At 46.5% G+C, this 13,596-nt stretch overlaps 1 protein-coding gene across 6 annotated transcripts; it reads left to right on the top strand.

Moving 5' to 3' along the window:
* Window positions 1–3,447: 3,447 nt before the first annotated feature.
* On the top strand, window positions 3,448–13,589 carry podxl2 (podocalyxin-like 2). 6 transcript variants are annotated; one of them, XM_088388558.1, is made up of 12 exons: window positions 3,448–3,577; window positions 4,496–4,539; window positions 4,614–4,749; window positions 5,961–5,998; window positions 6,413–6,572; window positions 6,644–6,813; window positions 7,008–7,082; window positions 7,343–7,499; window positions 8,191–8,252; window positions 8,328–8,510; window positions 8,714–8,911; window positions 11,192–13,589. In XM_088388558.1, exons 1-12 carry the CDS (start codon window positions 3,502–3,504, stop codon window positions 11,246–11,248), a joined length of 1,356 nt encoding a protein of 451 aa, XP_088244684.1. In that variant the 5' UTR covers window positions 3,448–3,501; the 3' UTR covers window positions 11,249–13,589. The 6 variants fall into 6 exon arrangements, with proteins under 6 accessions (XP_088244684.1, XP_088244682.1, XP_088244683.1 ...); XM_088388556.1 differs by having other exon boundaries at window positions 4,614–4,759; window positions 5,943–5,998; window positions 6,420–6,572; XM_088388557.1 differs by having other exon boundaries at window positions 3,449–3,577; window positions 5,943–5,998.
* The last annotated feature ends 7 nt before the right edge of the window (window positions 13,590–13,596 follow it).

Raw genomic sequence — 13,596 nt, 5'->3', positions numbered from 1 at the left:
GCGATCTCGGCGAACACGTTTGCAGAGAGATGCAAGTTGTGGATGCACCCGAATAGAGGAAACAGCAGCAACAGGATGTGGATCTGCAACCCACTATGTAGTGGGTGGAACGGGGCCAAACACCAAAGTGGGAAGAGGTCGCTGAGCACTCGCCTGCCATGAAGGGACTATACGCCAAGATGGAGATGCTCGGGGTGAGGGATGGAGTACCGTATTTGCCGGTGTATAAGTCGACTCGGTGTATAAGTTGACCCCCTAAAATTCAACGGAAATTTACGATTTTATGATATATCCTTTGTATAAGTCGAGCTCAATTGTTGCATTATATTAAACTTCAAAATTCAATCAGAAATATGCGAAATTTATTGACGAAATTTGTTCAAATTCGCGAGTTTGTAGCGAGCGATCTATACGCCATTTTAAATATTATTTACTTCATGACCCTGTGATATTACGCGCCGAGAGAGACTAACAACAATGAACACTCTTAGAAACTGGTTTATTTTTAGTTAAGAAACAACAAATTATAATTATAAAGTGATTGCCGGTACATAGAGTTCAAAATTCGTCTTCATCGTCGCTATTTCCGAAAAGCGTTTGGCGAATATTTTCTAAGTGCCAACGACTCAACCGCCGTAAAGTGTCCGCCTCGGCTGGTTCCTCATGTCGGCCACCACAAGTGAAAATTCGGCCTCTTCCCCTGGAAGTCTGGCCAAGTTAGGCAAATATTTTCAAAGTGCGAACAACTCAGCCGCCGTAAAGTGTCCGCCTCGGCTGGTTCCCCGTGTCTGCCACCACAAGTGAAAATTCGGCCTCTTCCCCTGGAAGTCCGGCCAAGTTTGGCGAATATTTTCTAAGTGCCAACGACTCAACCATCATAAAGTGTCCGCCTTGGCTGGTTCCCCATGTCGGCCACCACAAGTGAAAATTCGGCCTCTTCCCCTGGAAGTCTGGCCAAGTTTGGCAAATATTTTCAAAGTGCGAACGACTCAACCGCCGTAAAGTGTCCGCCTCGGCTAGTTCCCCGTGTCGGCCACCACAAGTGAAAATTTGGCCTCTTCCCCTGGAAGTCCGGCCAAGTTTGGCGAATATTTTCTAAGTGCCAACGACTCAACCGCTGTAAAGTGTCCGCCTCGGCTGGTTCCTCCGGTCGGCCAGAACAAGTGAAAATTCGGCCTCTTCCCCTGGAAGTCTGGCAAGTTTGGCGAATATTTTCTAAGTGCCAACAACATTCATTTAGACATGGCGATTGAATGTTTACGTACCGGTAGTTATTGTCGTTGCTTGACGCGCGATGACGCGCACATTCGCTCAATACCCAGTACTTCCCCCTAGCAGTCATCGTCGCTGCCTGGCTTTCGATGTCCGTTATTCAGGTGAGAATATTTGAAATTGTTGCTGAGGATGCGTGTTAATGCAACGAACGCTTTATAATGATTCAGTTTCTCGCTGTTTGATGAGCCTGACGGACGCACACCCACGCACAATGAGATGCATGAGAAACGGCCTTGGTTACCATTACATTTGAAGCGATGAATACGAAGTTAAATTTTATGACTCGGTGTATAAGTCGAGGTCGATTTTTTTCGGTTGATTTTGGATCGAAAAAGGTCGACCAATACACCGGCAAATACGGTACTCCAGAGAGCTTGGAAAGAACCCGCTACTGGGGAAGAGAGGTGGCAGGTGGTTGTCCCCAAGGCTCTGAGAGAGGCTGTGTTGAAAGCCTGTCATAGGCCTCCCGGAGCAGGGCACTTTGGCGTCTCAAAAACCCTCCGCCGACTCCGGCAAAGTTTTTATTGGGGTCAGCTCAGGAGAGATGTTGAGGACTTTTGCCACTGCTGTGACCTCTGCACAGCGTACAAGGGACTCCCGGAACAGTCTCGTGCGCGTCTACAACAACTGACAGTTGGCGCACCAATGGAAAGAGTTGCTGTGGACATAATGGGCCCATTCCCTCGCACCAACAAAGGTAATCGTTTTGTCCTAGCTGCCATGTACTACTTCACGAAATGGCCGGAAGCATATGCCATTGCCGATCAAGAGGCTGAGACTGTTGCAGATGCTCTCGTGGAAGGCATGTTCGCGAGGTTTGGGGCAGCTGAGGTCATTCACAGCGACCAGGGCAGGAGCTTTGAGTCAGCTGTGTTCGCGACAATATGTGAGAGAATGGGCATGGAAAAACGCGCACTACACCTCTTCACCCTCAAAGTGATGGACTCATTGAACGCTTTAATAGGACCTTGGCAAAACAACTTGCGATCCTCACAGCGGAGCACCAACGAGATTGGGACAAGCACCTCCCTCTAGTCTTGTGGGCTTGCAGGTCTGTTGTGCAGGATTCTACCTTGTGCACTCCAGCCCTGCTCATGCTGGGTCGTGAACTGCGGACGCCGGTAGAAATGGCATTTGGCAGACCTCCAGATATGCCGGCCGTGCCGCCAGGACCGGAATATGCCAGGAGGCTCCAGGACCGGTTGGAGTCAGCCCACACTTTTGCTCGAGATCAACTGCAGAAGGCCGGCCTTAGAGAGAAAAGGAACTACAACATGCGGGCCAAAGGAAGAGACTTCGTGGCTGGATAGCTGGTGTGGGTGTACAGTCCAAAGAGGAAAAAAGGCAGATGCCCGAAATTAGACAGCCACTGGGTGGGGCCGTGTGAGGTGCTGGAAAGACTTGGGGAGGTGGTATACAGCTGGCCCCTAGGGGCAGGCGGGTGGCTCTTCATAGGGACCGCCTGGCCTCATATAGAGGTGATGCTCGTCCGCAGTGGCACACGGGATCCCGGTCTCGAGCCCGGCGCGGCACAACTCCCACATCCCCAAGCCGAACCACTGTTCCTCCTCTCTCCCCCGAACAGGCCGTTGTTCTTGTAGACTCATTGCCTGGTTCCACACAGGCTGTTCCGGGGCAGCCGACCCCAGACCGCCCTCGGCGATGGAGAAGGCCACCAGGTCACCTGGCTGATTTGATTTGTGACACCTCGGGACAAGGTTTTTGAGATAGGGGGGCGCAGTGTAGCAACTAGTGGGTGTAATTGCTGTTCGATTGTCCGATTGCCGAGGGAGGTTGTGAAAGCAGCAGGGGGGGAGCGTGTGCGTGTGGGAGGGGGACTTGACTTTGTACTCCTCTTTGTTGTGTGGAATAAAGAGCCAGTTACCAAACACGACGTGCCTGATTCATTTAAACGCTACATATGATTATTATTATTATTATTATTATTATTATTATTATTATTATTATTATTATTATTATTATTGGTTCTCTCACTTAGCAAATATATATTTTTTGATGCACGTTGGTTAAAAAAATATTTTTCAAACCCGACTATGAATGAAAACGTTCTAACGCATAAATGAATAAAACAGCAGCTTTGTTGAAAAACTAGGCAAGCAACGGCGTACTCTAGTGGCTTTTATTGTAAACTACATGTCAACGTTCTCCTGTGTGTCCACTGCGCACGCGCAGCTGAAGCGGGCTGTGGCGCGTTCACATAAGAAAATGATGAAGATCATGATGAGGTGCAATATAGCGAACATGGCGAGCCTTCTCCTCTTCACTTTCGTCACGCTGATTGGTCAGTCTACACGCGCACACATGCACGATTGCTCTGATGACTTGTTTGCATGATAATGTAACAACGATGACGACGATGATTTTTCCGTTAGGCTTGAACACGTATAATTGCCGTGATCGTATGTACTTTCGCACAGAATGCAGTAAAGGTGGGATATGTTTACATCTTATTGTACTTTTATACTACAACACGGCATTCTACCATCGGTGACGCCTCTGGTCTGATCGTAATAGAAAGGGTGAAAAAAAATATCCTCATTTGCCATACACACAGAAAGTAGTAAAGGCGGCATATTGCTGCAAGTGACACAGCATCAGATCATGAGATGACATCCGTGTCTGGTGAGGCCCCCCAAAAACATGTTTTTCTTCTTTCCCTTTCACACAGCACAGTAAAGAGACAAGATATTTCTGAAATTGCTGTGACTCCACACAGCCACAGTGAATGAAACGACAGGGTTTAGTCATACTCTCATAGGAGAACAAGAATTTGTCTTTATTGCCTTCGACACAGAACCCTCCTAAGGATCTTTGCGCAACTTTGTGTCCTTTCACACAGAAACGTTGGTATCTTGCCCACGCAGTTGGTGCAACAAACGCAATGTCACTGACAATTACTTTCATATCCTTCCACACAGATGGAAAAATTACCACCATTCAACTATTACCACCATACTGTTATGGCTTTCAGGTTTTCTGTGTGTGTTTGTGTGTGTGTGTGTGTGTGTGTGTGTGTGTGTGTGTGTGTGTGTGTGTGTGTGTGCGTGCACATGCGTGCGCGTCTGTGTGTGCGTGTGTGCGCACTTGAGAGTGAAAATTATTAGTCTGCAAATAATTGGGGGAATGGAGCCTCGGTCTAACAGTGATGTTTTTTTCCCTTCTCCCCTCAAATCCCCTAAATCCTAACCTACCCCTATAGCATTGCAGCTGTCTGAGTCCTTTGTGTCCAAGTCCTGGAACCTGGTGAGAAGAGGAACGCTGACAACCACTCAATACGATTGTCTTGTTTGTCTTATCATCCTCTCGATTTTCCTCAGGAGGAACAAAAGAGGGGGCCACTTGGCGGGTACTCCGACTCTTCACTGGAGGAGGCCTCGGGTTCATTCAGCTGGCTCGAGAAGCATCTCGTGGCGAAGAGGACGCACGCCACACTGGACTTAGATGCTATGATTGGTCGGTGCAGGTGTGGTCACTTCATTGGGTACACTGACAGAATGGTCACCGGTTCCACCTGCCCTCATTAGGGTTGGAGGCTGTTTTATCTCAAATGACCTTGTGCGAGAGGAGAGATCCACCCTGAATTGGTCACCAACAAATGCCAGGTCACATACTCCATAAAAAATGCACTGGTCATCAGTTAATGGAGGAGTGGGGGAACACATATACACAAATGATGCACCAGGCAATCAATGGCAGGTTTACGTATAGACGCATAACAAACAGGTTGCCTCTCCAGTCATTAGATTTATGTTGAGGTACATGTGTTATTTATGACCTCACATGTCTAATTATGATAGACACATAACTTCTAACCATTTTTGTAATTTATTAACATAATGTAGGACTCCTGTATGATTTTTGAATATTCTTGAACACTTGTGATTTATGACATAATTCACAACCATGCAAGTATATGCATAATTTTTCACCATGCATGTAGTTACAGAATGAATAATTGTCAGGAATGATTTGAGCCAGGGTGACCAAATGCAGCTTGAACCAGGATTTGGGGAACCAAAACCAGACGACAGGAACAGGAACACTGGGCGCGGACAGGGACGGGACACAACAGTAGACACTGACAAGGAGGAACACACGGGCAGGGTTTAAATACATGAGACAACGAGAGGGAACAGGTGACAGACATTACGGTGATGAAGGGGTATGGCTGAGGAAAGTTGCCGGCCGAGCGTGCTCTGGCACGGGCATGACAATAATATGACAATTTATGATGTATTACATGATTTGAGACATGTACACATATGATTTGTGACTTTACATTTTAATATAATTTATGACCACAATTGAGTACACATGATTAATACTGCACATGTATATGATTTATGACCGCCCAGTAATATGTATGATTTATGGCCATTTGATAACACATAGTTTGGTTGTACATGTACGCATAAGATTTGCAGAGTTGGATGTACATGTATGACTTACATGCACACATTCGATTCATGACTATGCATGTACACTTGTGATTTATGATAGTGCATATTTGTCAATGATTTCTGACAGTGTTTTTTGTAGTTAGAGGCGCAGGCTGGCTGCGATGTGATGTGCTGAGGTGTACCTAATGAAGTGTCTGGCGATGTAATATTTGGAAGAACAACCCAAACATGGTGACATGTTGACAGGGTACACTCCTCCCTCAGCACCCCCAGACCTCCCCCACCAGACGGGGCCTCATCAGGTGATCAGTCATTGACTAACTGACCTACTAAAATCAAAATAACACAATAACAAAAAATTACGAATTGTCTGAATTTTACTAAACCAAACTACATAATTAAAATGAACTGAGATAAAGACTTCAAAATAAACATTTGCTACGAATGAATGAACAGACGGACAAACTAATAAACTAAGAATAGGTAAATATTTGTGTTGCTGTTGGATATTTTTGTTCTGTTATTTGCCATTTGTTGGCCCTGTGTTGTTTAGTTTTCTGTTTCTTTTGTTCAGACATTGGTTGAAAAAAGAAACCTAAATGTTATACAAAGAAGATGAATGCCATAGTACCGGTCTTGTTTGTGTTTTGTTTGTTGTTTGAACAGTGATACTATATTGTTGTTTGTTATTTCAACGTTGACTTGTATTGCTTGAGGTTTTAGAGGAGGAGCTCAATGAAGGTGGTCACTCCAGCGGTTTTGGCGTCATTCGCTCCTCCGTATTGGTGTCCACAACGACGACAGCGTCTTCTAACACTGCCGCGACGACAGCGGCCCCCGGGACAGGCACCGACTTTGGACTACTGGGGGTCAAAGGTCAAGCAACAGAATGTCTGTTTTGGCTGTCAGCCAAGCACCTTTCCTTGACTTTGGAGTCCTTCCTGCAGATTTGACCCACAGTGCCACTGTGGCACACGGTGACACGGCCACCAGCATACAGCCCGAGGAGGAGGAAGGAAAGGAAACTAGGTCCACGCCCACCTCAAATGTTTTACCCAATGGAGGCTTAGCTGCGACCAGCTGGGACTGGATGACCACGCTCCCTCAGGAGGAACATGTACGTTTTTTTAAATGTATAAAAGGAATTCAAGTCGACAACACTGACATAAAAATGTTGCCACTTTGAGTGAAATTTGGTGGATGTGTCTATTAGGAGGAGACACTGTCCGAGTCTCAAGAGGCTGACTGATAAGTCTCAGCAAGTCTGCCGTTTTGCCTCCTTGTCTTGTTTTCTCATCTTTTGTCCGTCAGGTGCTGTGCGTGGACTGGATGCAGCCAAGTGGGCATGGCTACGTCCTCCTGAACATGACACACAATCTCAACTGCGTAAGTGCTAATTACAACATCGTGATGCTAACTGGATAAATTGGTGCACCCGCATACTTGTGCGCGTACATTCTAATTATGTACTCACTAAATGCAAATTCAACAAAACACACAAAAAGCATTTAGAGAGACACAAACAATTCACGGACTCACATGCACAAACCTTTCATATACTTTTTCTCTGCAACGAAAAAGTGCACACACACACGCACACACACACAGGTCCACTCAACATTTTACAGCATGGTGTTTGTGTGCAGGAGGAGTTCCGCAGTGATGGTGGTGTGCGCCTGCTGAAGATAATGGAGCGCCAGTTTGCACGGCGCATGAAGAGCCCAGAGGGGCCGTGGGTCATTTACCTAAGCAAGCCCACACACCAACGACGACAAATGCTGATGCACGCGGCCTCTGAGCATGGTACACGCACACACAAGAAAACGCAAAATCAACTGCTTTTATGCTGTACGCACTGCAGTATGTGCGTGTCGAAGGGGCGTGGTGTGGTGAGTGACGTCAGCCACCGGAGTCGGGTAAGCCACTTAGTTTGCATGTGAGCTTCTTGGGGTGAGTCGTGACCTACAGCAGCTCCTTGCTTGTGTTCTCATTTTGAATTGGAGACGTGTTGTCTCTCTAACTGTGGCTGTCCTTGCACCATTTGTCAAGTTAGGACTGTATCTTAATTACCCTATGATTTTTTTTTAAATTCACGCGAGTGGTGGCTCTCCAAATTCACAAGTACCCCAAAATTAAAAAGTAATTCAACATTTTTGCTCAAAATTGGCATTTCAGGGCCATGGTGGCCATTTACAAGGACACATCAAAGACAAATTTATCCTACCAGCATAATTAGAAAAATCTTCCCTGGAAGCAACTAACACCAGATTGTGTGGACATGGACCCACATTGCCAAATTGTTATCTGCTCGATGGATGATCATGCAAAATGGCTGAAATATGATGTGAATTACTGTCCGCATGCTTTGTTATGTTTCAAGCCAGGGGTGGGAAACGTGTGGCCGTCAAGCATTTACATGATCAAGAGTCCTGTAATTTTTTGTGTGACATTTTTCCGATTGGATTGCTAGTGCGTGCATGTGTGTATCTTCCAGGTGTGATGTCCACTAAGGACCTGCTGAACCTGCTGGGAGAAATGCGTCCGAGTTTAAACAAAGTAACTTTTTTCATAGAAAATTCTTCTGAGCTTGTGGTGTCTTTGTACTAACCCCCAATCCCCCCACCCCCTCAGGTAGGCATCCAGGACTATGGCCTGCCTTCTACGTGCTCTCCCCGCCGCAGTCCATCCCAGCGCAGCAACTACAGCAAACTGTTTGTGGTCCTGGTGGTAATCGGCTCCATCTGCCTGGCCATCATCACGTCAGGCTTCATTTACATCTGCTGGCAGAGGCGGCCCTCGACCACCAAGACCACTGTAAGACCGCCATGCACGGTCTCAAAGTTGGGGGGAGCCGTAGCTGGGGGGCATCTTCAATGACAATGGTTGAAGTAGTATCAAACGGTTAATTTTTCATTTACCCGGGTCATGTTCAAAGTACCGCTGAGAAAAAGCACTTTAAGTTCTAATACGAATATTACGCCCCCATTTTCTGATACCTATTTGTTGGTGTTGCTTAGTTCCACACAGAGGAGCTTCGCTTTGTGGAGAACGGTTGCCATGACAACCCCACCCTGGACGTGGCAGGCGACAACCAGCCTGACAACCGGCCTGAAGACCACCATGAAGAAGAACAGATAAAGAACAAGGGGATTAGTACCAATGGAATTGTGGGGGGAGGCGAAGGTATCGGCGGGGATGACAACCCTCGCTGGCAGGTAGGATGAAAACCTTGATGGAGGTAACCTGTCAGGTGCTTTCTATTTAGCTCAGGACGAAGCACCAGTTTAGTACAGAGAGAAGGGTGTCGTAGTCCCGAGAAAGCCTTTAAATAGAGAATGTTCATTTTCCAAAAAGCCCCGAGTGAAGGTTCTACTTTCAAGAGACGGTACCATCCATCCATCCATCCATCCATCCATCCATCCATCCATCCATCCATCCATCCATCCATCCATCCATCCATCCATCCATCCATCCATCCATTCATCCATCCATTTTTCCCTGCTTATCCAGAGTCGGGTCACAGGGGCAACAGCTTGTGAAGGGAAGCCCAAACTTCCCACTCCTCAACCACTTCGTCCAGCCCATCCCGGAGATCCCAAGGCATTCCCAGACAAGCCAAGACTTATTCTCACCAGCGTGTCCTGGGTGGTCCCTGGGGTCTCCTGCCGGTGGGACATGCCTGGACCACCTCACCAGGGAGGCTTCAAGGGGGCATCCTGATGTGATGCCCAAGCCACCTCGTCTGGCTCCTCTCAACGCGGAGGAGCAGCAGCTCAACTCGGAGTCCCTCACGGATGACCGAGATTCTCACCCTATCTCTAAGGGAGAGCCCAGACGCCCTGCAGAAGAAACTCATTTTGGCCACTTGGTTCTTTCGGTCACATCCCATACCTCAGGGGGTTCGCTACCCTGCTACGAAGCAACCCCCACAGACCTCCCCAAGGGACACGGTCGAACGCCTACTCCAAGTCCACAAAGCACATGTAGACTGGTTGGCCAAACCCCCACGCACCCTGGTGAGGGTGAAGAGCTGGTCCACTGTTCCACAGCCAGGACAAAAACCACATTACTTCTCCTGAATCTGAGATTCGACCTCCTGATGGACCCACCTCTCCAGCACGCCTGAATAGACTATCCCTTACCTTCGTAAAAAGGGGAACCATCAACCCGGTCTGCCTATCCAGAGGCACTCTCCCCGATCTCCATGTGAAGTAGTAGAGGCGTGTCAAACAGGACAGCCCCACAACGTCCAGAGCCTTCAGGAATTCCGGGCATATCTCATCCACCGCTGGGGGCCTTGCCAACAAGGAGATTTTTAATTACCTCGGTGATTTCAACCCCAGAGATAGGCGAGTCCACCTCGGAGTCTCCAGGCTCTGGTTCCTCAATGGAAGGGGTATTGGTGGAATTGAGGAGGTCTTTGAAGTATTCTCCCCACTGACTCATGACATCCTGAGTCGAGGTCAACAACGCCCCATCTCCACTATACACGTCTTACACTGTTTCCCTGTCCGGACGGTGGACCAGAATCTCCTTGAATACGCCCGGAAGTCATTTTCCATGGCCTCACCAAACTACTCCCACGCCTGGGTTTTTGTTTCAGCAACTGCCAAAGCCATGTTAAGCTTGACCATCCGGTAACTATCAGCTGTGACCAAAGGCCAAAAAGGCCTGCTAGGATTCTTTCTCCAGCTTAACGGCATCCCTTACCCGCTACCAGCGGGTTTGGGGGTCGCCACCAAGACAGGCAACGACCACCTTACGACCACAGTTCCGATTGTTCGTCTCAACAAGGAAGGCACGAAACGCTTAGACTCAGTGTGTCCTGCCTCCCTGGGACGTGGGCAAAGGGGGATCCTGCCAGACATCAAACCTCACAATATGTTTGGATCTGCCAGGTCGGCCCGGCATCTTATCCCACCATTGGAGCGAACACACCTCCAGGTGGTGATCAGTTGACAGCTTTGTCATTGCCCACGTGAGCATTGAATTCCCCCAGCAGAACGATGAAGTCCCGAGGGGGAGCACTCTCCAGCACACCCCTCCAAGAACTCCAAAAAGGATGAGGACTCTGAGCTGTGGTTTGGCGCATAGTGAAAGGTTTTCACCCTAAGAAAAGCATTGTGCTCCCTTGAGAATGTTGCAGTACCGAGAAATGTTTAAGTCTAGGGAGAAAGTTTTAGTTCAGTGAAAAGGCTAAGATCATTTTTAGCCCGGAGGAAAGACGCACGTCTTGGGACAAGGTGGTAATTCCAAGAAAGTGTTCTAGTCCGGAAAGGTTATCGTCCAGAGAGTATGTTCTAGATCTAAGGGAAGGTACTTATACTGAGATAAGATTGTAGTGAGTCCCGAGACAAGGTTCTAGTCCAGGGCATGTTTTATTCCCCAAGAAGGTTCTTGCTCTTAGAGAAGATTCTTCTCCCAAGAGTAGGACCTATTTTGTCATGTGCTTTTTATTCTGCTCGACAATAAGCGCCATTTCATTGGTCCTCTAGGTGTTTGTCAATCAAGCAGCAGCTGAGGAGGAAGAACAAGAGGACACACACCTTTGATGGAGGAGAAAGAGGATGGAATGTCTGGGCCTTGAGGGAGGGCGCCAAAGAGAATCACCTATCCACATGATATCGCCAGGGCTTTTTAGCCACGCTATCTGTTAGCCACAACCAGTGCGATCAGCATTCTTCTGAAAAATACTGAAGCAATTTAGCGCAATGTTTGGAAATGATGAAAATTTGCAAAACAAAAATATCATCCAAAATATGCTCTCTATATTTGATTGGATAGTTCTAACATGTTCTTCTCTTTCAGGTTTTACGCACGTGAAAGACAAGTGAAAAGCTCAGAGGTTCTATTGACATTGAGGCTGTTTACTTTGCACGCAGTTGAGCCTGCATGGTTGTTTTTGCATTAGCGGTGTGCTATGCTAGCTGTAGTCAGGTGACTATTTACTGTGCAACCCATCGTGAGGCACATAATAGTGGTGCTTTATTGTGTAAAAACACGCATGACAACATGCCATCACTTGCCCGCCAACAACAATAATGCCATTAAAAATAGTACGTAAATAAATGAAATAAATAATGGGTCTGCTACCAGTTGACAAAAACTGTCTCCACAATGGGCATTTGCATTTGAAGCAATACTACAATACAATAGCAACTAACAACCTTGTGTCTCCAACCAATAAATGTGCTAAAGCCAACTAAGATTGAGGTTGAGCTATGCTACATATGTGAGCAGATGTAGGGTGACTAGACGTCCTCTTTTTCCCGGACATGTCCTACTGTTGAGCCCCAAAAAAATGTCTGGGGGGAATTTCAAAATCGTCCGGGATTTTGTTGGACTGCCTCAAACATAATACATGTACAGTACTTTTTGTTGTACTGCCTCAAACATAATACATGTACAGTACGTTGTCAATAGAATTGCCACTCCGTTCCATTTCACACAATTCCAGGTTTTTCTGTATCGTTCGCAAATAAGTCACGCCCTTCTCCCCAAATCTAGTCACATTGCTACGAAATAGGGTGGGCTGTTCAGTTCATACCGAGTGTTTACAAGCAATGCCGAAACGAAAATGCACGTTTAAATTCCCGTGCTTTCGCCAGGGTCGTGATCCTTATGAAGCTGAGTGCTTGATATGCAAGGCAGGCACTTACGTGTATGTGCCAAATAAAGGTGCCAACGCACCCTGCAAGGGGAGGACTGAAGAGGAGCCTTTTTTTTTTTTCTTCAAATGCTGCACCGATGGCCGTATTTCTTTTGTCTTTTTTTACTTAGTGTACCACTATAAAACTCATAGATGTCTGTGTACACATATGGTTTTGTTAGTGTAAATAATGTCTTTGTTATTGTATATATTTTTTTGTGTTATTCAAAATCAGAATCAGCTTTATTGGCCAAGTTTGTGCATGCCAAACAAGGAATTTGACTGAATTGCTATACAGACACCATGTCATTTGTGTCGTAGTATATGACACAAATGACCCCTCCCACCTGACTGAATTGCTATACAGACACCATGTCATTTGTGTCATAATATATGACACAAATGACCCCTCCCCCCTCAAAAAAACCAAAAACAAATGACCCCCCCCCCAACAAAAAGGTGTCCTCTTTCAGAAACCCAAATCTGGTCACCCTAGCAGATGGCATGCAAACAAATACCCAGAAAGTGCTTAAGTAGCCCGATAAGCAGTCGATATATTTTGCACGGTCGTCGAGTGGCATCTCAAATGAGAACAGATCGAATGCTCGTAGGGAAAGGGTCAAAGAAGACTGATAAGTCGTGTGGGTCTTCTGATGACTCAGAGGACAAATAGGAAGTCCTTTGTCCTTGGGTTCGATTTCCTGTGAGATTTGATACAATGCTACAGCAAGTTTATTTGTACAGCCCTACCAAAAGAGTCTCAAAGGGCTTCACGGGGCAGCAGGTGACAAAGGTCGATGCCATCCCCTCATTGAAGCCCCTTCAAACGGCAAAGGAAAACCTCAAAACCTCGTTTGGGGGTTAAAAAAAAGGAGAAACGTTCAAGTTATAAAACATTACCATACTAACAGTTTCTGTGCTTGGCAACCTAAATGGCAAAAGAGAAATTACAGGCTGTGTTTAGCTCTGCTAGCAAGCTCATTTTAATACTTAGTATAAGAATAAGAAAAATAATCACGTTTCATTGTTGAAGCAAAATCATAACAATAATGAACAAATGTATCCAGAGTATAAATGACAGCCTGCTTGGCAATGGTTGCACTTGTAGCAATGCTAGTACAAGTCAGTTCGCATTCCCGTGTCAAAAACAATTTGGCGTTGTTGAGTTGTGATACGTTGCGTTTGCGTCATTGCTCATTTGTTTGTCGGTCTGGAATGTGCCAAATAAAGTTTTGAAACTCCTATCATTGA

The sequence above is a fragment of the Syngnathus floridae genome, chromosome 11 (assembly GCF_059516105.1).
Source record: "Syngnathus floridae isolate MCC-2025c chromosome 11, RoL_Sflo_1.0, whole genome shotgun sequence".
Lineage (NCBI taxonomy): Eukaryota > Metazoa > Chordata > Actinopteri > Syngnathiformes > Syngnathidae > Syngnathus > Syngnathus floridae.
Note: the sequence above shows the minus strand (reverse complement) of the source record. Positions and strands in the feature narration are given on the sequence as shown.